This window comes from Eptesicus fuscus, chromosome 10 (assembly GCF_027574615.1).
Source record: "Eptesicus fuscus isolate TK198812 chromosome 10, DD_ASM_mEF_20220401, whole genome shotgun sequence".
NCBI classification, from domain to species: domain Eukaryota; kingdom Metazoa; phylum Chordata; class Mammalia; order Chiroptera; family Vespertilionidae; genus Eptesicus; species Eptesicus fuscus.
Window position 1 is genome coordinate 85,683,046 of NC_072482.1, and position 22,884 is coordinate 85,705,929.

Sequence of the window (22,884 nt, forward strand, 5' to 3'; positions counted from 1 at the left end):
CTGTAAATTCCTGCTGTATTAATTATTTTATATGTCTTTACTTGAGTATTTAACCTTTAGAGGTTCCACTCTAAACTGAAAAGCCAGAGTAGCTCAATAAGTTGGTTGAAGGATTAAAATTGGTTCATCTTATGTGTGTTGATTTACTCAGCTAACAATATATGGGTTATTTCCGTTATTGTTCAGCCAGATATTTATCATTTCTCTGGCATCTTGCACTGAGAGCTTTTAGTAGCAAAAATGAGTAATAGGTAAACTCTGCTTTTATTAATGGGGGAAATCAGTGTTTGATCTTTTAACAGTGAAGTTTTCAGCAAGCGCATTTGAAGACAGGTTTTGATATTGATTGTGCATTTAAACCGAAGCATGCCTGAACTGAAACTGGTTCTTTCCAGTGTTGCCTGTTCTTCTTCCCTTCTTCTTTCTTAACTCTTTGCTCTGGCATGTAAATATATTGTACAGTTCTTCAGGGATCTGCAAACCAGTAAAGCAAGGAAAGCCATGCATCTTGTTTTACAGCCTTGTCTAATCCTATTTGTAAGGGTAAAGTAAAAAGATAAATGTTTTTATTTGATAGACTCTAAAATCTGACGTTTTTTAAACATTGATCAACTACTGTGATGATCTTACTTAAGTGTAATTGAAAAGATACAGTTTGGGTGTGGTTATTTTGAAATTCTTAACTTTAGAACATAAATGTTTTTATCTAACCCTATTTGTGAGTTGCATGCTTTAAAGATTATTTTATAAGCTGTTTCTTAATATTTTACTACCCTTCTTTCAGCATATATTAGTTTTTATTTTTACTGTGAGTGAAATCAGAATCTCTCTTATGCAGAATTTTTCTGAAGATTCTTGTTGAATCATAAGATGTTTGCCCATCTCAAACTGATTGGTGAATTGTGCAAATACCCTATTTAATTTTAATGGTCATTTAAAAAAAAATAGAAAACATCTATTGTCAACATGGATTGCATTTTATTTACTGTCATTTTTCATCTTGTTCTTTTAACTTTGTAAAATCCTCTTCGCCAAATATAAGTACCAACAAACCCTGGAAATCAAGACTGACGAAGAATCCGGTGGCAAGTTAGCACTTATCTTCATAAAACAGGAGCATAATTTTGCTCGTTTGCCAGTCTCATTTCAGTACTAGCTTTATGACTTCTGAATACTGGGGGGGGGGGGGTTTCAGTGTTAAATCAAAAGTAGAGATTATGAGCCCTGCTCTCCCATTTTACTGGGGAAACTGAGAACCAGAAAAGTTAAGTGACTGGTGCAGGCCTCCCATTGAAGCCACGGTCGAGCCAGTGCTAGCACCCACATGCTGGCTGGGGCTCAGCGCTCTGTCCATTGTGCCTGCCCATTTGAAGGAGTGCTGAAGTACCAGTTAGTGTACTACTTGTGATCATTTGCTTTCCAGCACATTATCCAAGATGTGCTAGTTAAAATTTAACTGCCCTTTAGAATGATTTGTGACATTTCTCCTTTATTCTTTTAATAATATTAACTTGATAAGCTAGTTTGGAATTTTATTACCTTCTGGCCATGTTAGCTAGAAAGATGTTCTCTTTGAGGATCTAGATTCCTCCTCCAAGTAACCTCTCTTCATATCTCGGGAGAAGGTAAATCAAACATGAAGAATTGGAACTGATTCCGGCCCACATATGATTTCATTGAAAGCATCAATAGCTTAATGTTAGAATCCAAAACTCTTTTGTAATTGTGCTCAAGACTCCGGAATACTTGACATAATTATTTGCAGATAGTAGAAACCAGTGGAATGGGATGGCGCGGTTTGCAAACACTGGAATATCAATGGTTTCTCATTATAGTGCCCCAGGTATGTCTATTTATTAAATGAACATTTATTATTGAGCACCAGTTACTTTGCTAGATGCTACACACACCACCACCACCACCACCACCCAATAAGGCAAAGTCCATGCTTTGGAGGCTTCCATATGAAATGGAAATTAAAACGATGATATGACAAACAATAAATGAGAATGGCCAACTTTCTGGGGAGTTATTGAAAAAGACCTCTCTTAAAAAGGGATATTTAAAGGGGTCACTGAAGTTAAGAACGAAACAGGAAAGTGGAGAGAAAGAGCATTGCAGCCAGAGGAACCAGTAAAGACAAAAACCTTGAGACAGGAAGTGCCATTGTTTCCTGTTGACTGAGAATATAAGTATCTTCCCCCATGCTACTCACAGAAATACTGTGTTATCAATACATTTAAAAAACAAATGACCTCATCTGTGGTGGATATGTACTAGTATAATAGGAAACAAGGAAGAAATTGAGGGTTTTTTCTCTACTTTTAGAAAGAAAATTACTTGGGGATAAAAGAAGGAAGGAAGGTATCTTGTTTTCTAGAATCAAATGCTGCATTGTGTGATACCAATGTAGGTGTTCACAGAAGGAAAAGATCTTGGCCTTGGCCTTGAATAATGGGTTAAATTGTATGGGCCAGAAGGAGACAGAAAAGGGTGTTTCAGGATGAGAGAATTGTGTAAATAAATATACTAAAGGTGGTAAGGTGGCATCACCAATAAAAACAAAGATAGAGGTGTTAAATAACCTTATTGTGGTAATCATTTCTATATATATCAAATCATGTTGTACACAATGTTATATATCAATTATATCGCAATGAAGATAAAGCTGGGGAACATTAAAAAACAGATAATAGAATGGACTGAACTTGAGTGAGTGCTTGAGAGCGTGAGACTCGAGCTAGAGTCAGACTGGTCTTTGAGAGAACAGAAGATAATAGATTGATAGATGTCATTGAAAGGTCAGTAGACCAGTTTTGACCTGATATTTTAAACAGAGGGAATCAGTATGGTTTCTTGAACAAGAACATTGGATACTAAAAAGAGAAAATGGTAGACTTGATTGGAGGACCTTCTTTTTCATCGTGCCATTTCATTGTACCCAGCAATGAAAATATGGATTATGCTCATATCATGGAAAGGGAATGAGCTATATATGAGACATTTCAGGGACTGAAGAGCAATAAATCTAAAGTCAAAATGCCCGCACTCTCAAGCACCAGGGACTCAAAGTCAATGTCAGTGATGGAACTAGGGAAGTTTGCCTGGGACATTAAATGATGGATTTCACCTTGGACATGTTAAGTGTCAGGAGACAACAAGACACCCAAACTGTGATGTGAGCACCCAAATAGAAGTACAGAGCTAAAGCTAAAATGGGAAGTTGAATTTAGGAATTCAAACAGGTGATAAGAACTGAGTGCTTAGTTCTTGAGAATGAATGTTTATGAGTGTGTGTATTAGGGGAGGGAACACACACATACAGAACTTGAGTAGAAGGTACCAAAACAACAGTTGGGTAAAAGCCAAGACCAGAAAGAATTTCAAGCAGTTAAATAAGGAAAGTTCTTGGGGAAATACCATTATTATCATCACTATGAAAACTACAACTAACCTTTTAGAGTAGTTGCTATGTATTCTAAGATCTTTAAATGTAATAATATGTTCATTTCTTTCCACAGCCTTTAAAATAGTAAATGCTATTGTTATTCCCATTTTAAAATGAGGAAATTTAGGTACAGGGAGATTAAGCAATTTGTCCAAGATTACCCAATTTGAAGAATATTTTTAAAGCCTGAACCCGTAACTGACATGCCATAAGATTATACTATTAATGATGGTGTTTTAACTACATAGTTTGACTTTTATCTCTTATAAGTTTCTTGAAAAAGAGTTAATTTACAGTTTTAAGAAATTGGGTTGAAACTAGAAAGTCAAGAGATGGCTGAGCAGTAATTGGATAATCCCATACAGCAGAAGAGAACTTGGAATTCTCCAGGGCAGTGGTTGGCAAACTCATTAGTCAACAGAGCGGCAAACTGCGGCTCATGAGCCGCAGTTTGCCAACCACTGCTCTAGGGTAAGGCAGAGAAAGAAGGAAGAATATACTTTTTGGTCTTTTTTTTCTCTCCTCTCTTTCTATGCACTGTTAGTTGTTAGAACAGGAAATTGTCCACTTTAAAGAGAGTTATAATAATTTGGGGGGAAGAAACATGGTACCTCTATTTATTTATTTATTTATTTGTTTATTTATTTATTTATTTATTGTAGCTATTTCTATATACTACAAATGCCTGGACTCCAGGAATGTTAGTTTATCTAAATCGATTGTCAATCAGAGTTTTACATTAAACACACTACTTTCTTAATTTTCATTACTAAATGAGAGTGGGATTCCAAAAGAGTAGGGTCTCAGAAATGGCGCCAACATTGGTATTACGGGGTAGTCTTCAGTGTGGGAGCTCACGTGCCCAGGTCTCTGTGTGGGGAGACTCAGGTCTTGGGAGCAGGCGCTGTGGCCTGGAACCCATCCTCTGGAGAAGCCACACTGACTGCTTTATTATTATTTGCTTACATATATATTTTTATTGATTTCAGAGAGGAAGGGAGAGGGAGAGAGAGATAGAAACATCAATGATGAGAGAGAATCACTGGTCGGCTGCCTCCTGCACTCCCCCCCGCTAGGGACTGAGCCTGCAAATCAGGTATATGCCCTGGCCGGGAATCTAACCGTGACCTCCTGGTTCATAGGCCGATGCTCAACCACGGAGCCATGCCGGCCGGGCCATACTAACTGCTTTGACAGTGCTTTCACTAATGCTTTCCCATTGGCTGGGCGAGGCCTTTGCTTTTCAGGGCTCCCCCAGCCTTTCTGGCATCTCCCTTGTTTGAAGAAGAGGCAAAGGGAAATGTTTCGTTCCCAGCCTCCCATGCTCAGGCACTCCATGTGACAAGGAGCAGGGGTAAGGCACCTGCTTGCTGCCACAGCTGGAGCCGTCCTTCCTCCAACGAGTAAATTAACTCCGTGCTTGTCTTTGGACCAGAACTGTACGAATGGATGTCAACCAATTAACCTTCCTAAAGCATGATTCTCTCCAGTGAATTGGCGGCTCAAAAACTGTCAATATTTTTCCATTTTAACAGAATAAAATTCCTAGCCTTTCATTTATGACCTTCCATAGTGTAGGCCAGCGCTGTCTGTGTGTGCCTGACCTTATTTAGCAGCATTCCCCTCTACTGGCCTCTTCCATTTCTCCTGCAGGTCCCCACTCACCTCCGCCTGGGTTAAGACCCATGCCTTCAGGGATGCCCCCTCCACTTCCCAGCCTCACCCCAGTCTCCAGCATTATTAGCCCCTTGTATGTGCTGCATACAATCTTCACAGAAGTGCCTCTCCACCACACAGCCTTCAGAACTTCCCTGAACTCCTAGACAATCTTATCTCCAGCTCCTGTTTATCTGTGTTCTAGATATGTATTTTGCATCTGTTATCTTCTTTACTAAATCCTGGGTAGAATCTGTACCTAATTTAACTTTGTATCTTTCAAATCACTTACACTTACCATTAGAGGAAGTTAAAACCGTCAAGGGCCATATAGATTACTTATAATAATATGTCTTTTTACAACTTTATTTTTTGTGGGTGTTATTTCTATTTTTTTATTAATTTTATTGGAGTGACATTGGTTAATAAGATCACATAGGTTTCAAGTGTACATTTCTATGATACATCATCTGTATATTGCATTGTGTTCCCACCACTCGAAGTCAAAGCATCTTCCATCACCATATATTTGGTCCCCTTTAACCTTTACTGCTGGAGGCTAAGTCCAGCAGGTCATAATAAATGCAAGAAGTCCTCAGAAGGTTGAATGGACTCTTTCGGCAGGGCTGAAAATTTGCATGTTATTACCTGCTGCTGGAACAGCTGAGGGCAGTTCCCCCAACCTGATAATACTTTATTGTTCACCAAACCTTACCTTTGTATGTATATCTGCTTTGCTGTAGGGCAAAATGTGAAAATAAAAAGCCAGGGGTCTGGAGATTTGGAGAGGTTAGTCACTAGAACTAAGTATCTGTCTGGCCCCCCAAAATGCCTTCCAAATTCATATTTCTTCTCTAGTCTCTTCATTCATTTATGCACAGCCCCTTTTCCAGATTCCTTGAACCCTAGTAGATGCAGAAAGACCCCAGCACTTTACTACCTCCATCCCCCTGGTCTTCTTTCACTGTGACATCATAAATAAGTGATGAGAGAAAAGGACCAGATATCCTGATTTTTAGTCCAAGACTTATCCACCAATAACAGTGGTCCTCCCCCTGACTTGCACATTGGAATCACCTGACATCACCTGTGATGCTTTAAACTATTCTGATCTGGAAGCCCCAAACCATAGAAATTAGAATCTCAGGAGTTCAACCCAGACATCTGTATTATTTAAAGCTCCCCATGTGATTCTAATGTGCAACCAAAATTGGAATAAATGCCCTACAGCACCATGGCCCTTGGATCATTCTTGCTTTCCTAGATAATTATATTTATTTGGGAATTCTTTTAATTTGAGAAAATTTTAATTTTTTCATATATAGAAAATTTCAAAGTAGAAAAGTGCTAGATAAGAGATAGCAATATAGTACATTTTGTTTTGCTTACAACTGTAGCTTACTTGACTGTTTAACTTTTCAGATATTTCGAGAGAAAGCAGTGGAACTTGGGGTAAAATTGCTACCTGCATTTCATACTCCCTCTGGAATACCTTGGGCATTGCTGAATATAAAAAGGTAAAACTCTTCATTTTTTGACAACGTATTTTAAGTTGAAATAGACACTGGATGGATAATTACTTGTATGATGTCAGCCTCTTCCACCATTGGAAGTCTTGGCATCTGTCCTTGTGTTGGAAGTTACTAATTTTTCAGTGTTCCGTGGCCTTAGATGGGTCCTTGTCATGGGATAGCATGACCCCAACAGAGTCATCCAAGCCAGACATGATTTGAGGTTTTCATTCTCATGGTGACATTGCATCCGAAAAACTGTCTCCATAGATTCCAAGAGCTTCCCAATTTTATCTTTAAAATTGTCATGAAAACGTTTCAGAGGTAGGACACTTGGACTAATCAGATCTCCCATGCAGCGAGACTGGGAGCACCCGAGGCTGCCCCACCCACAGGTGCAGGAGGGAGGGGAACTGCTCCACTGACCCAGATCAAACCAACCCTCGCATCCCATTTGGGTGGAGAACACTGGTGTGACAAGTCCATGGGAGTGTGGTCCCAAGACAAACCCGGACTGAAGACTGTCTGGTATTCTCCCCAGGGAATAGCTTGAATTTTCATGATAGCTTGAGCATTTCATTAATAAACAATTTTATCGTAAGCTTTCTTCTTAACTCCTTCTTCCCCATAAGTAATTAATTGCATATGCGCCTCTTGGTAATGATGATAATGGTAATGATAATGATCATGAGAACTGTTTATAAAATCCTAAAATATGAAGCTTTGTTATACACATTTTGTACATACTACCACATTTAATGCTCACAACAATCCAATAATGTCAGCACTGATGTTATCTCCATTTTAATAACAAGGAACTCGAGTCACAGACAGATTAAGTCATTTGCCTAACATCATGCTATATATAAATGGTAGAACTAGAATACGTACTTTGATGTTTATGCACACATGATATATAGGCATTAATTAAACAGCTTTCTTGTTTTGTAAATGCCAAGAAACTGTACAGGGTGGCTTGGCAGGATTAATAGAGATTTCTTCTTCATTATTTACTTTATGACATTCTTTCCTAAAATTAATTATGAAAAATCATCAGTTAAATGTCATGCAGTATTTTCATTTGTGTGCTATATATGTATGCCTTGAAATGATTATGTCTATAATCGTCGGGGGAGGGGGAATCCAGGGGCAGTGATGCTGAGGCAGTGAGGTGGGAAGAGACCACACAGCTGGCCCATGTTAATAACTGAGGTAGTTCTCTAGTATATGTGATATCTCAGGACCTGTGTTCCCCTTTAAGGGGCCTAAGGCTTTCTCTGTGATCTTGAAGACCAAAGCATATGCTGCCACAGGTCTCAAGGCCATGGCAATGAGCTTGGCTTAGAGGCAGCATGGCATTTGTTAGAGTTTTTTTTTTACTCATGTAGACCATCTACATTACCTTCCACATCTTCAGCCTTTGGATTTATAGACAGTATTCTGACCTAGAAACTACTGTATTCCCTGAAATAAGATCTGGTTATAAAAACACTGTGCACATTTAACACATTTTCCCCTACCTAGTAGCTCTGAGAAAAATGATAGGGGCAGAACAGTACACTGAGCTAATTGGTTATCAAGAGACCTGGTTCTAGGTATTTTATAGATGCTGCAGGTTTGTCTTCAGAGCAATCATTTCCACTCTCCAGGCTTATTTGTAAACTGGAAGTTAGGCTACTTTAGTTGTTCTTTTGTGAAATTTTTCAGGTTCACAGGCCACTTTGAAATTCTGATGAAACATGGCCCTCTCCTCATAAATTGCATATTCCTGAGTACACATATTTTTACAGTTTCCAAAAGCAAAACCATGCCATAGGAGCGCACTTACGACCCAAGGACCCCAGGTTTAAAAGACTGGAGTGATTGATCACGCCAACCTTCTACCCTAAGATTTCACAGAACTAGTTCTTGCTGCTTCCTGGAAGGTAATGAAATTAGATAAGAGGGTACTAAAGCTAACAGAGAGACATGTGGGCCTACATCTTTGCAAAAAGTCAGTCAATTATTGTAAGGTGCTGATATCATTTAATTAGTTCTAGCCTCTCTTGAAATAAGCATAAGAAATTGGATTATTTTAAAGCATACTTAACTTTACTTAGTGTTTATTTCTAACAGCAAGAGGATTTTTCCTTAGGAAATCTGTCCTCAGTGTACAGTGGAGATATTTTTTGGTGCATAAAGGAATACTTCTAGAAACTATTAAATACTGAATCTTCTACGATCTTTCCTATCTGTGCTTCTTGAAAATTCATTAAATGGGGCATTCAAGTTTTTCTTAACACCTTACTTTGCATTTACAGTGTTTTATATGGATGTTATTATTTAATTTCAAAGATTATAGAAAAATTGGATGTGGTGAAAAATAATGTGCCATTTCATTTATGTGTTATCTAATGTTTTCAAGTGGAACTAGAGGAAATCAGGTGACTGTTTGACAGCTAATAGGCAAACTTTTAATTTCTTCCTGGCATCCTGTATGAATTTTTTATTATATATTTTATCCACTCGCAATTCCACTTACTAAATAGCAGTGACTTGCCCAAATTTACACACTAAGCCTTGGCAAAATTATTAATAATATCATTTCATTAAATTCCTCCAATCCCTTTGCCCAACCAAATCCACTCATCGAGTCCCCTCTCCTTCCAGCTGTGAAGCTGATTTGGAAGAAAACATTTCATATTTGCCTGCAATAATTACATTTCAGGATACACTGTTGATGTCAACCTAGATATATATGCTGTTTTATCCGAATCTGTGTATGTTTACAGTTTGGGCCAGGGGATAAGGGACAGCTGCCATGGAGCTTCTTTGCTAGGTTTTTGAAGGCTGTCACCAGTAGAAGGCTCAAAGAAGAGAAGAAAAAAATATGTCTGGCACAAGCACATTTTCTTAATTACTCTCCCAGAATAAGGGAGTGTCTGTAGAAGGATGCCCAAGAGGAAAAAAAGTGCTTGAGGATGCTGTTTAGAATAGCTTGCGTTCACTGTTGACTGGCTTTGAAACTCTTGGCAATAATTATGATGGGAGAGGCACAGAGTATGCCATCTATAATATAATTCGGCTCTTCCCTCTCAATTCTGAAAATAGTTATGGATGCTGCTCTTTGCCAGCAACTGTCTGCTCACAAAAATGTGAACCTGTTGGTCTTATCTATTCACATCTCTCGAGCATTCAGGTTATTGCCTAAAGATAATTGTTTTCTTTACTTTTTCTTGGTTAAACAAACAAAAAAAAGAATAAATAAGCATGTATTTGAGAACCTTTCTGATGAAGGTTTTATGCCAGGTCCTGGGTAGATTGCCCTCTTCTCTTCACTTTATTAAAAAAGAAAACAGGCATGGTCTCTCCCTCCAGGTATTTACAGCATGATTCTTTAAGCACAATATATATATTTTTTATATGCTATATTATACATTCACTCGTGTAATTGACAAATGTAAGCTAGTCTGTGCCAAGGAGAGATAATATGATCTCACTGAATTGAATTTAAAACAAGCAGAATTTTAAATTGGGGAGGTTTATGCATTTGGAGCCAAAACACCAATAAGCCAAATTGGATTTCAGTACTTGTGCAAACTGAGAATAGCAGAGAACCTAAATAATTTACTTATATTCTACATTAGGAACTCTGTCCCAAAATCTGTTCAGAAAAAAAAAAGTATTTTATAATGATTTCTTCTGCTACATCTGTAACAAATTCAAGAGCTGTGTATTAAGTTGTAAATTAGTCGGAATTGTGATTTAATAGCAGGTGGTAATTTGATGGAACGAACAGAACAAACACCATGGTGGTATATGCAGCACCTGATTGGGCGAACGTGCTTGCTTCACCAGCACAACAGTAGAATGACAATGCATAACTTACATAACACCTCTGCTAAACGGAAACCATTGCCTTTTTAACAGATTAGATTTGGGTATAACTCAATTTCTCTAATGTGTAAACGTCAAAATTTGATGTCTGATCTTGTTACGATTAGCAAGAGGCCATGTTCATTTTTTCTTCCAACCTAAAGAAGAAAAATCACTTCTGTAGTTTGTAAAATCAAGTATCTCACCATTTTCATATATATATACATATATATATATTTATATATATATATATGTATACATATACATATATACATATATATGTATGTATGTATGTATATGTGTATGCACACACACACACACACACACACACACGTATAATTCAAGTCCAGGTGAGTAAACTTATTATATTTTGAGTTTCCTAAAATGTGTGCTTAATTTCAAATAATATAGGTACTGTTCCCATTATTCATTTCTATCACAGGGCATACCTTCTGGGCATTCCTAAAAATTATTCTGTCTTTCTTGATAAATGAGTTCGTTTTAGCTGTGTACCATTGTATCACTTGTTTGTCTTTGTGGGTTGTTCTGAGCTGACACTTTCCTGGTGGTTATATTAGGTTAGCAGAACTGTCTGCAGCACGTGTGTTTATTGCACGTATCAAGGAATGTCTGGGGAATGACTGATCTGCATTCTGGCTCTCATTAGTCAGCAAGGTGATGAATGCGGTACCACTCTGTCACCTGTGTTTATTTCCTGCTGTGTGAAGTTTTATTCGCTGACTACTCTCATTATCCAATGCAAATGCATACTCTGTCATTAATTACATTGCAGTTTGTATTATGATAATTAAATTGCAAATTGCTTTACTTTAACTGAAATGGGGCCTTAATTAAGAATAGTACATAACTTAATGTTTTCTAATAGTGAAAGATTATCCCTTGTGAAGCATGTGCTATATATATTGTGACAAAAGGCACTAGCCCCTTTATTGGGTTTCTTAGTACGTTAGTGTTGTAAAATGCTTAAATATTAAATAGACACAAACTGAAAGACAATCTGACTAGGTTAAATATTTTAAAAAGGTTTTTAACATATCTTCTTGTATTTTTACTTGACAGTTGAAATATAAATTTCTGGATCATTAACTTTGCCAACCATTTTTTAAAGTAGCTGATTTCAGATTCTTACATCATAAGAACAATGTAAAAAATATCAAGAAGCAAATTTCCTGAGTATGAGCAGATCAAAGTTTTTTAATGAGTTGCTAATATTCTAAGAGGTAAAATAGCCCTTAGGTATCCTAAAAAGTGTTCTGTAGCAGTGGTATACCCTGAGCAGGAAATCAGAGCCACATCTTACAGTTTTATCTTTTACTAGAAGCCCGGTGCACGAAATTCGTGCATGGAGGGGGCGGTGTCCCTCAGCCCAGCCTGCACCCTCTCCAATCTGGGACACCGGGATCGGGCCTAAACGGGCAGTCAGACATCCCTCTCACAATCCAGGACTGCTGGCTCCCAACTGCTCACCTGCCTGCCTTCCTGATTGCCCCTAAATCACTTCTGCCTGCCAGCCTGATCACCCCTAACCACTCCCATGCCAGCCTGATTGATGTCGAACTGCTCCCCTGCCAGCCTGTTTGCCCCCAACTTCCCTCCTCTGTCAGCCTGGTCACCCCTAACTGCCATCCCCTGCAGGGTTGATTGCCTCCAACTGCCCTCCCTTGCAGGCCTGGTGCCTCCCAACTGCCCTCCCCTGCTGGCCATCTTGTGGTGGCCATCTTGTGTCCACATGGGGGCAGGATCTTTGACCACTTGGGGGCAGCCATATTGTGTGTTGGATTGATGGTCAATCTGCATATTACTCTTTTATTAGATAGGAGGATAGAGGCCTGGTGCACGGGTGGGGGCCAGCTGGTTTGCCCTGAGGGTGTCCTGGATCAGGGTGGGGTTCCCTTGGGGCGTGGGCAGCCTGGGCGAGGGGCCTGTGGTGGTTTGCAGGCTGGCCATGCCCCTGGCGACCCAAGCAGAGGCCCTGGTATCTGGAATTTATTTACCTTCTACAATTGAAACTTTGTAGCCTGGAGCGGAGCCAAGCCTCCTGCTGGATCCCTGGATTTGTTTACCTTCTATAATTGAAACTTTGTATCCTTGAGTGGAGGCCTGTGCCCGCCAGAGTGTGTGGAAAGCTTGGCTTCTTCTGTTGCCGGGGAAACCCAATGGTAGCCATCTTGTCTGGGGTTAATTTGCATACTCGCCCTGATTGGCTGGTGGGCATGGCTTGGCTGGTGGGCATGGCTTGTGTAGCAGAGTGATGGTTAATTTGCATATTACCCTTTTATTAGAGAGGATTACATATGCTATGGGTCTGTTAAATTCAAAGTTCTACAAACTCTAGAAAAGGTAAAAAGAAGTTACAGGCTTACCAAGAATTTTAAGCTAACCAGTTTTATGGTTTTATTTTTCTGATTGGATATTTTATTATATTGGGTTACCCTACTTTAATTAATTTGGCCATTTAAACTCTTCTGGAAACAGTAATAATGACACTTTAGGTTTTAATTCTGATAAGCACAGTTATTAATGTTAGACATTAGAATATTATTACCCTTGTTAAAGCTGCCATTATTAATATTGTCAATTTAGCTCTTAGCCTTGGATAATTCATATAACTGAGTTTGTCTTCTCATATGTAAAACTAAAATAACAATAATAATAGTATCTGTCCTGATGACCTCATAAGACTTTAGTGGCAATCTAATGAGTTAATATCTAGAAGATTAATCATTGCAAATGCCATGAAGTAAATGTAAATTGTAATTATTAATTCATGATCTTGTTCTAAAGTGTTATTATGAAATATGGTATATGATAAAATAACATAGCTAAAACTTAACTTGGTTCTCATGCCTTCTTATGGTAGTCTTCAGTTTTTAAGCCACTCAGTGCTTCTAATCCATTCTCAAGCTCAAGTCCCATTTTCTCAGGCCAGGACAGAAGAGAATATTGGCAGAAATAGCTGGAAAGATGGAGAGAATGTCTCCATGTAGTCCATGTGGGATAGTTGTGACTCCATGCTCAAACATTTCTTATGTTTTAAGTTATTTTGGGATTCATCTATAGAGTCAAAACAATTTCCTCTCCAGAATTATATTTATTGTTGAATTATCTCCTCTCGAAGTAAGAACTGTTTAATCCATAAGATTTAAGAAGAGTGTAAGGCAATAAAATGTAATTTTTTTCCAAGTCCCGCATGCTAGCTATTAATTAGCATGGTACAAACAGTCTCTGGAAAGGTGTATGCATCCTTGCTGAAAACCAGTGGTTCCCAACCTTTTTTGGCATGCCCCACCTAAGCATCTCTAAAATCCTGATGCCCCCGTGACATGTAATTCTTTTTTTTTTTTTTAAAGGATACTCTTTTTTTTTTTTTTTTTAAACATATTTCTTTATTGATTTCAGAGAGGAAGGGAGAAGAAGAGAGAGAGATAGAAACATCAATGATGAGAGAGAATCATCGATCAGCTGCCTCCTGCACGCCCCCTACTGGGGACCGAGCCCGCAACCCAGGCATGTGCCCTTGGCCAGAATCGAACCTGGGACCCTTCAGTCCGCAGGCTGACGCTCTATCCACTGAGCCACGCCGGCTTGACATATAATTCTTATTATTCAAAAACTGAACTCCTATTCACATGGAGGAAGCCTAAAAGGCCATTAACTTGCACTAAACATGGTTCCAAAGAACATGGCATCCATGAAAGAGAAAAACAAAAGAACAAAAGGACAGTTTAAGTACTGAGGAATAAATCACTAAGAAATTGTTTAAAAATAATAATAATAATAAGTGATATGGAAAAATAGCAAATAAAGTTTCAAAACGTAGAGAACTGAAATGCATAAATATGTCACAACATATATTTATATACTGTATATGAGGCCCCTAGAACCATAAGAAAAGCAAAAAATTCACTGTTGATAACTCATTCTCAAATTGCCCCCCCCCCCCCCTAAAAATCAAATTGCCCCCTGTGGGGCGTGTGCCCTCCCACTGGGAACCACTGCTGTAAACCTTCACATTCTATTTCCTCGTTCCTAGACTGAGCTACTTCTATCAAGGGTCTCCCTGTCTCGCTATGGTTACTCACTGTCTGTCAGTGATGCTCCACCTTCCCAGTGCTTTAGAATCACTAGGGCATTAAAAAGCATATATATCACTGCTGCCTCCCTCCCCCCAATCTGTTTCTGTTGGTTTTGAGTTAGTGCCTGACATTTTTATAAGCCTCCTCGGGCATTCCAATATTCAGCTGGGGTTGAGAATCACTGCTTTATGTCTAGTATTTATATCCTGAGGATAGTTTCATTTCTCCTCTCCGTTAACTTTGGAAACTTTTCCCTGCCCACTGATTGTGAACTTACTGAAATACAGAATATTAGAAAATTGGTTTGATAATGCCCAGCTTTAATGGAACAGTGGTTCTCAAACTTTAGAGTATATGAGAATTGTCTGGAGGGCTTGTGAAAACGCATATTTGCCCACTCTCAGAGTTTTGGATTCATAGGGTTTTGGGCCAGGCTCTATAATTTGCATTTCAAACCAGATCCTCGTTGATGGAGAGGCTGCTGCTGCTGGTCCCAGGACCTCACTTTGAGAACTATCATAATACAAGAAATGACTGAGCCAGCCATCGGAGCTGTTCAGATTCTTAACCCAGCTGCTTAGTGAGGCAGCCAGCTCCAAACGTCCATGGAAAGGGCAAGGGTTGTTGTTTCTATCACTAATTTACTCGTTACCCAACATTTTCACTTCAATCTAAGCAGTATGTCGCTTCTTATGGAATGTAGCTCATTCCAGCCACTGATTACCCAAAAAGAGTTTACAATGTCTTTTTTTCCCCTTGCATCATCATCATCATTAATTATGATGATGATGATGATCATTTTATCCAGTAGGACTAGAGAGCAAACTTTGTGCCATTTTAATATAGTGGGAGAAAAAAATGGCATTTTTAATTAAGGACTTCGGGGTAACTGTGAAAAAGGAGAGCCATTTTCAGAAAGCCATTCTGGTGGCTTCAGGCAAAGTGATTTTCTGATGAGCACCCGGTGACCTGGCCCTGTACCTGAGGGCATTCCCGGCAAAGACAGGAGGCAGCATTATCCTCCCACCAGAGGACGGGACCTCAGCTTTTTCTGGATCTCTTAATCCTCCCACTGAGCTGCAGACTGCTCTGTCTATGCCAGGCATGCAGTCCCTTGACCAAATCAAAGGCATTTATTTATAATGGCAAGTGGACAAGAAGGATGGTAGCACTTAGTTTAAATGGAACTTGTTGTGTACAGGCCTCCTCTGTTAAGGGACAAACAATTCTGAGCAAAGGATGCTTTGCTGTTTCTTAGTCATGCATTGGGAGGCAGGGGGAATTTGAAGTGCCTAAGGGTGCCTGGACTGTTCCCTTTCTTCCCACTCATCCAGTCATAATGGAAGGTAATGCCAGGTAAATGGGGCTTTCAGTCTCTCTTTAAGCCCTGGATTATTTCTCCGTACCACCCTTCCCTCCTTCTCCAGGAATTCCCATCTGCCACAGACCACTTCCGCTGTGCTGCTGGTGGGGCACTGGCAGAAAACGGAAGTGTGAATGGAGTAAATATTTTACTGAACCGTATATTAGATATTGGGGGGGGGGGGGGGGTTGTTCTATACTTCCATAACATCCTGCATTTTAAGGCTAAATTGCAGCATATGAGTAACCCTAGTGCAGAAATTTATCAAAGGTGATCTGTAGCCAATTTAGAGATAATCTACCTGAAAAGGATTGCTTGCATCCCTTAAAAAGCGACTTGTGGAAGTCTGTTAAGCGGCCTTTCTCACTCTTCAATTTTTGGTACTTAGAGGGCCTTGGTACAAAACCCCATGGGACTGGATTTATAGCTACGGCCTCTACTTCCCCCACATCAAGCTGTTAACCATGGTTTAAGCAGTCGACTCACCAGGAAAATTTTGCGTAAGGACAATTATAGTCATTTGGATGCAGCAAACTCAAAGCGGCTTTGATCTCAAGGTTTTCAAATGCATAGAACCAGTGTTTTACAGATTCAGCTTTGCTCACATTATTCACACAATAGGTGGCAAATCAGCCTTGGTGATTTGAAATGTGTTCTGTGTACAGAATTTAGATCAGGTACAAGTCACAGCACATAATTCATACAACGTCTTTACAGGTCAGCAGTGGAGCAACCTGTTCAAGGAGCTTGCTACCCTCAGTTTTTAATGAACAGCAATCAGTGTCCCTGTGATTATTCTCAAGACCAGGCTCGGGGTGTTAGTGTGGGGCAAAGCTTTAAAATATCTAATTAATAAAGTTAGTTTAAAGATTTATGACATTGTTTGAATAGGTGTTTAGGTGTTTGAAAATCAGCTTGGTATCAAGTCACTTTCTCAGCCCTTATCATTGTTACTCATTGTAAATATTAAACCAACTGCATTGAATCTTTGAGTGGGAATTGGAAGGTCAACATAAAATATTTATACTACGGCCAATAATTTTTAAACACCTCACAATCTCCGTGGAGGCATTAACCACTCCATGATTCCTGCTTCTGCACTCACCGCTGTTGTTGATCTGTTTTGAAAAATGGGATGAACAAGGATTGATTGCCATCTCTTTTATTAACTGGAAAAAGAAAACTGATGGAGCAATCGTCAGAATTAATTGTAATTATTAATCTGGAAATTAATGTGCAGCTGGGCATGAGTACAGACAGTGCAGTTTGGTGATTTAGCCATTGTGACAAATGATCTTCCTCCGAAAAGGAGACAGTTGCTAGCTTTTCTTTACTTGACTCTTAGTACCAGACCCAGTTTCAGGAAGACAGTAAGAATGCCCAAGTTGCCCTCTTATCCTAGACATGGCAGTTGGAGTTTAGCATTATTAATTAGATCTCGCTTTCCCCCTTTGTCATGTCATGCTATAGTTTTTTATGGAACATTTATACAAAACAGTGATTACTGGTAATTGACCTGCATATGTTGAATAATCTTAAGATGCTACTGAGAGTTTAATGTACCTTGTAAATCGAGAGGCTTCCAATTAAGTCGAGTTCTTAAGATAATCACTTTCAAAACTAATCAAGTAATAGGACATTAGTAAAGCTGTTATTGACTTAATTGTGACAAATTAATAAACAGACCCAGTGCAATTACTATAATGGCTTTATCAGTGAGCAGTTTTCCAAAATTTAAGCATAAATCTGTTCTATCCCCTTGAAGTGCAATAAAAGTTACATTTTAAGATGGATGTCATTCATTGCTATAGTGATATGTGAGCACATTGTGCAAATAGCTTGGATCTGTGTGTGTGTGTGTGTGTGTGTGTGTGTGTGTGTGTGTGTGTTTTTTTAATGTATTTTTGTTGATTTTAGAAAGGAAGGGAGAGGGAGAGGGAGATAGGAACATCAATGATGAGAGAAAATCATTGATCGGCTGCCTCCTGCACACCCCACACTGGGGGATCAAACCCACAACCCGGGCATGTGCCCTGACCTGGAACTGAACCACAACCTACTGGTTCATAGGTCGATGCTCAACCACTGAACCTCACTGGCCCGGCTCTTTCTTTTGAAATGTGTTTTACATTTATTTCAGAAGTCAGTGGGTCTACTTGCTTAGCCCTTAAACCATGTGATTTGATGAGATCTTCTAGACGTCCTGGACAAAACCACGGCACCTGCTTGTGTTTTCTCATCTCTGCTTTTCTGTGCTGGTGCCCTTGGGCTGATGCCCTCTCCTCCAAGAGCTACGCAGTGTCTGTCCCACTCTCCCTGCCCCGGAGAGCTCTCGGCACAGTGCCCTTTTATACCTGCTTGGCACTCTGCAAATAGACTTGGGAAAACAAATGAATTATGAATTACAAATTGGCCGTTTTGTTTTAATATCTGACAGTGCCAATTCCTATAACTTTGCTGATTGCAAATGTTTAAGAAAATGGCAGCCAAAAGAGCAGGAATGTCAGTCCTGCATCCACTGTGACAAATATATATATAGTTCTCAAAACACATCTGTGTTGAAGATCCTGTGTTTTACTGAATATAACTATTAAAAATAATGTGATCACACATACTCATTTTTTAAAACTTGTGTGTGTGTTTTTTTCATTTTTAAATGGGATTAATAGTATCAATTTTACAGTAATAATGTTCATGACAAAAACCTAGAAATCTGAGGAATTGGGGTCTTTTATATCTAGAAGAGTAGATCGCTGTGGGATTTCAAGATCCTGAAATCATGGTAGGCATCCATACAATCTATGTTTAAGTTAGACCTTAACAAGGAAGAATGGACTTTCAAGTAAAGTGTGTGTGTGTGTGTGTGTGTGTGTGTGTGTGTGTGTGTGATATGTATACACATCTGTAATTTAGCAAGCCTCCCATGTGTTCAGTTTGTAACACATAGTCTTCCTCAAACAGGGAAGTACCATAGAGTCCTCATAGTAATTGTAATTGGCATCATCTGGGACAACAAAGGGAAGAACACAATGAAACTGCCCAGCTGAAGAAGGGTTATTTTTAAATGATTGGAATACCCTAAAATAAGGACTAAAATTGTGGCAATTTCATTAATGAGGAGGTATTTAAAATTTGTGGTGCTTGAATTTAACAGGAAAAAATTAATTTAACACTGTATAAATATAGCACTTCTAGCCATTTATTTACATGCAATTACGATAGCTAGTTGCATGATGGAATTTGCACCCACAATTATATCAGGAACATAAAAATAAGCCATTGGTTTTTAAACTTTTTTGCTGTCTTATCAGTAAAATATTTTTAAACATTTAATCCAAACCATGTATTCTTATTCACAAATTACACATACATGTACCACTGTTCTAATGTCATATTCATTTTAAAACACTCAAAAGTAAAATTGAAATCTATAATAATAAAAGTGTAATATGCTAATTAGACGAGACGTCCTTGTGGATGAAGCCAGGGCTGCGAGAGAAGCCTGGGTCCCTGGTGCCTGCGAGTGGCTGGCGGGAAGCCCAGGTCCTGGGTGCCAGAGGGAAGCTGGTGCCGGCAGCCAGGGGAAGGAAGGCCTACTCTTGCACGAATTTGTGCCTCGGGCCTCTAGTCCTATATAATAAAGAGGTAATATGCAAATTGGCCATCACTCCAACACACAAGATGGCCGCCCTCATGTGGACATAAGATGGTTGCCCTAACTGGTTTGGCTCAGTGGATAGAGCGTCGCCCTGCGGACTAGAAGGTCCCAGGTTCGATTCCGGTCAAGGGCATGTAACTTGGTTGCGGGCACATCCCCAGTAGGGGGTGTGCAGGAGGCAGCTGATCGATGTTTCTCTCCCATCGATGTTTCTAACTCTCTATCCCTCTCCCTTCCTCTCTGTAAAAAATCAATAAAATATATTTTTTTTAAAAAAAAAAAGATGGCTGCCACAAGATGGCCAGCAGGGGAGGGCAGTTGTGGGCAACCAGGCCAACAGGGAAGAGCAGTTGGGGAGGACCAGGCCTACAGGGAAGAGCAGTTGAGGGGGACCAGGCAAGCCTCGGATGGCAGCTCTCCAGCCATGCAGAGCTGGCCCGAGGCACAGGTAACCAGGGCCGGCCGAGGCTTGCACTGCCGACAGTGGCAGAAGCAGAGGTGTGATGGGGCATCGCCTTCCCCTGATCACCAGGTCACCTCCCGCCCCTGAGGGCTCCCGGACTGTGAGAGGGGGCAGGACAGGCTGACGACCCCCGCCCCCTCCAGTACATGAATTTTCATGACCAAGCCTCTAGTTTTATATAAAGGACTTGAATATCCCTGGATTTTGGCGTTTTGAGAGGGGGTCCTAGAACCAATCCCCCACAGATATCGAGGGGTGACTGTGCATCAAAAATCTCTGACAGCTGTAGAGCAGTGGGTGTCCCGCTGCCGACCTCTCCTCATTGTGTTGTAATCTCTGCAAGAACCTCTGGGTATCTTTTATATAAAACCTTTCACATATGCACCAAGGGAGGGATCTGGGTCTATCTCAATATTTAATTTAATAAAGCGTTTTTTCTTACTTTTAGATAAAAAAATTTAGAAATAGCAGCTTTGATAGTTCCTTCCTGCACTCTAATTAAGAATCTTGCATTCGGCTTCAAAAGCTACTGCCATAAACAATACATATCTAAGTGTCACTTACCTTATCAAGCCCAGGCAAGTGTCTTATCATTTAGCGGTTCATAATGGGCATATTGTCTCATTATATTATGTGGACTTTGATCCTTTTAGATTACTCTCGAGAATATTTTTTAAATTGGTTTCAGTGGAAGTTTTAAATTAGTTTTAACCAGATTTAAATATTATAACACTAAATAGACTCTTGGCAAATCCTTCTTTAAGAATTAAGTTTTTCCACTTTAAAGTGGGCCAAGTGAGGAAGTATGCCTGCAAAGGTTTTTAATTAGATCAAGAGCTTTTCTTAGATGAGTTATTGGTTTTAATATGCAGTAGGTCAGAACGTGCTTGAAGACATTAATTCTTAATATTGATTTGGTAAGCCAAAAATATGAACAAGGGTGTCAGTCTGTACTGGAAGAATGATGGTTTAAAATGAACAACATATTTGATGCTGGAATGCAAAATTTTAACTAAATTCAAAGGGTTCAAATGACAAAATTGGCTAATCTGTATTTCTGGGACCTATGACCAAGAGAATGGTGATTTCATATTTAAATTTAAAAAATAAGCCTCAAAAACTGGAATTTATAGAATTTATAGAGTAAGTATATATAAACTCTACAGAATAATCTATAAAAATAATAAATTTGCTTTTAAAGTTTTTCTAAAGACAGCAAAGTCTAGGTCTCTTTTCAAACTAAAAACGTGCTACAAAATATATTTATTATAATGTTGATTCTGAAGGAAAAGTTTTTAAAGGGTAGGGGATGGAAAGCAAGAGGAATTATGAATGTACAAGCTATAGGCACCAGACAAGCTAATATATTAATGCCTTATACATTATAATTCTCTGTAGTCTACATAGGAGTTCCAAGTATATGTATATTTTTAAAGTTTCATTAAAAACTTTCGCTCATACCTCATGCATTGCTGGTGGGAATGCAGACTGGTGCATCCACTGTGGAGAACAGTATGGAATTTCCTCAGAAAACTAAAAATGGAACTCCCATTTGACCCAGTAATCCCACTCCTAGGAATATATCCTAAGAAACTGGAAACACCAATCAGAAAGGATATATGCACCCCTATGTTCATAGCAGCACAATTTACAATAGCTAAGATTTGGAAACAGCCTAGGTGCCCGTCAGCACATGACTGGATCAGAAAACTATGGTACATCTACACAATGGAATACTATGCTGCCATAAGAAAGAAGTAATTCTTACCATTTGCAGCAACCTGGATGGAACAGGAGAACATTATGCTAAGTGAAATAAGCCAGTCAATGAAAGAAAAATACCACATGATCTCACTCATTTATGGATAAGAAAGAATATCATAAACTGTTGAACAAAAAGATAGATATAGAGACAGTAAAGCATCAAACAGACTGTCAGATTACAGCGGGAAGGTTAGGGAGAGGTGGCGGGGGGCGGGATAAGAGATCAACCGATGGACTTCTATGCATGCATATAAGCATAACCAATGGACACAAAACGCTGGGGGGTAAGGGCAAGTATGGGAGTGGGGGGGGGGGGGCAATGGTAAGATATATACACATATAATACCTTAATAAAAAATGGGAAAAAAAAACTTTCGCTCATATGTCGGATATAAAACAGGAAGCAACAAACAAACAAACACTGGCACTGCCGCTGTGACTGCCTTCATTCCTAGCCTGGAGCACCCTGCAGCGCCCGGCAGTGTTTTCAGGGCTCTCAGGAGGCCCCCAGGACACACAGGGGAGAAGAGCCACGAGAATGGAAAATGAGAGAGGGGAAGAGCTTTCTGGACAAATGAAAGCATGCCATTGCTCCTACTGAGAGATGGAGGTCTGTGTTCTCACCCCTTGAATTTAGGCCAGCCTTAGCGGCTCGTCAACCAACAGAGTGTGGCAGAGGTGGCACTGTGTGACTTCACAGGCTCAGTCAGAAGAGATGGTGGAGCTCCTGCCTGATTTACTGGATCCCCAATATATTTTGGAGCTCTCGATGTGTGACGTGCACCTGAGAATTCTTTTGTGGTTGTGTAGCAAGTACCTAACTCTCTTGGACTCTCACCATAAACGCTGTCTCCTCTGCAGTGCACTGCAGCTGGGACTTCTGTTCAGTTTTCATTTTCCAGCTGTGGTTGTTTTTAACCTGACCTCCTGGGGACCTTTCATATACCTGTGCACTGTAGCATCCAGGCAGGATCTGGGCAAAGTTGGTGGCAGGCCATCACCAGGCTCTGTCGCCTGGCACATGAAATCCGTAAGGCTTTAGCTTGCTGTCTCCTGAGTCAGTCATGGA

At 39.6% G+C, this 22,884-nt stretch overlaps 1 protein-coding gene across 3 annotated transcripts in view; it reads left to right on the forward strand.

Annotated features, from left to right (window-relative positions):
- The window catches only part of MAN1A1 (mannosidase alpha class 1A member 1), a 153,588-nt gene that overhangs the window by 88,053 nt on the left and 42,651 nt on the right, over positions 1-22,884 (forward strand). For all 3 annotated transcript variants that reach the window (XM_054722268.1, XM_054722267.1, XM_008140627.3), the window contains one exon: positions 6,527-6,621. In XM_054722268.1, the coding sequence (XP_054578243.1) occupies positions 6,527-6,621 (95 nt within the window). The remainder of the gene's footprint in view (positions 1-6,526; positions 6,622-22,884) is intronic.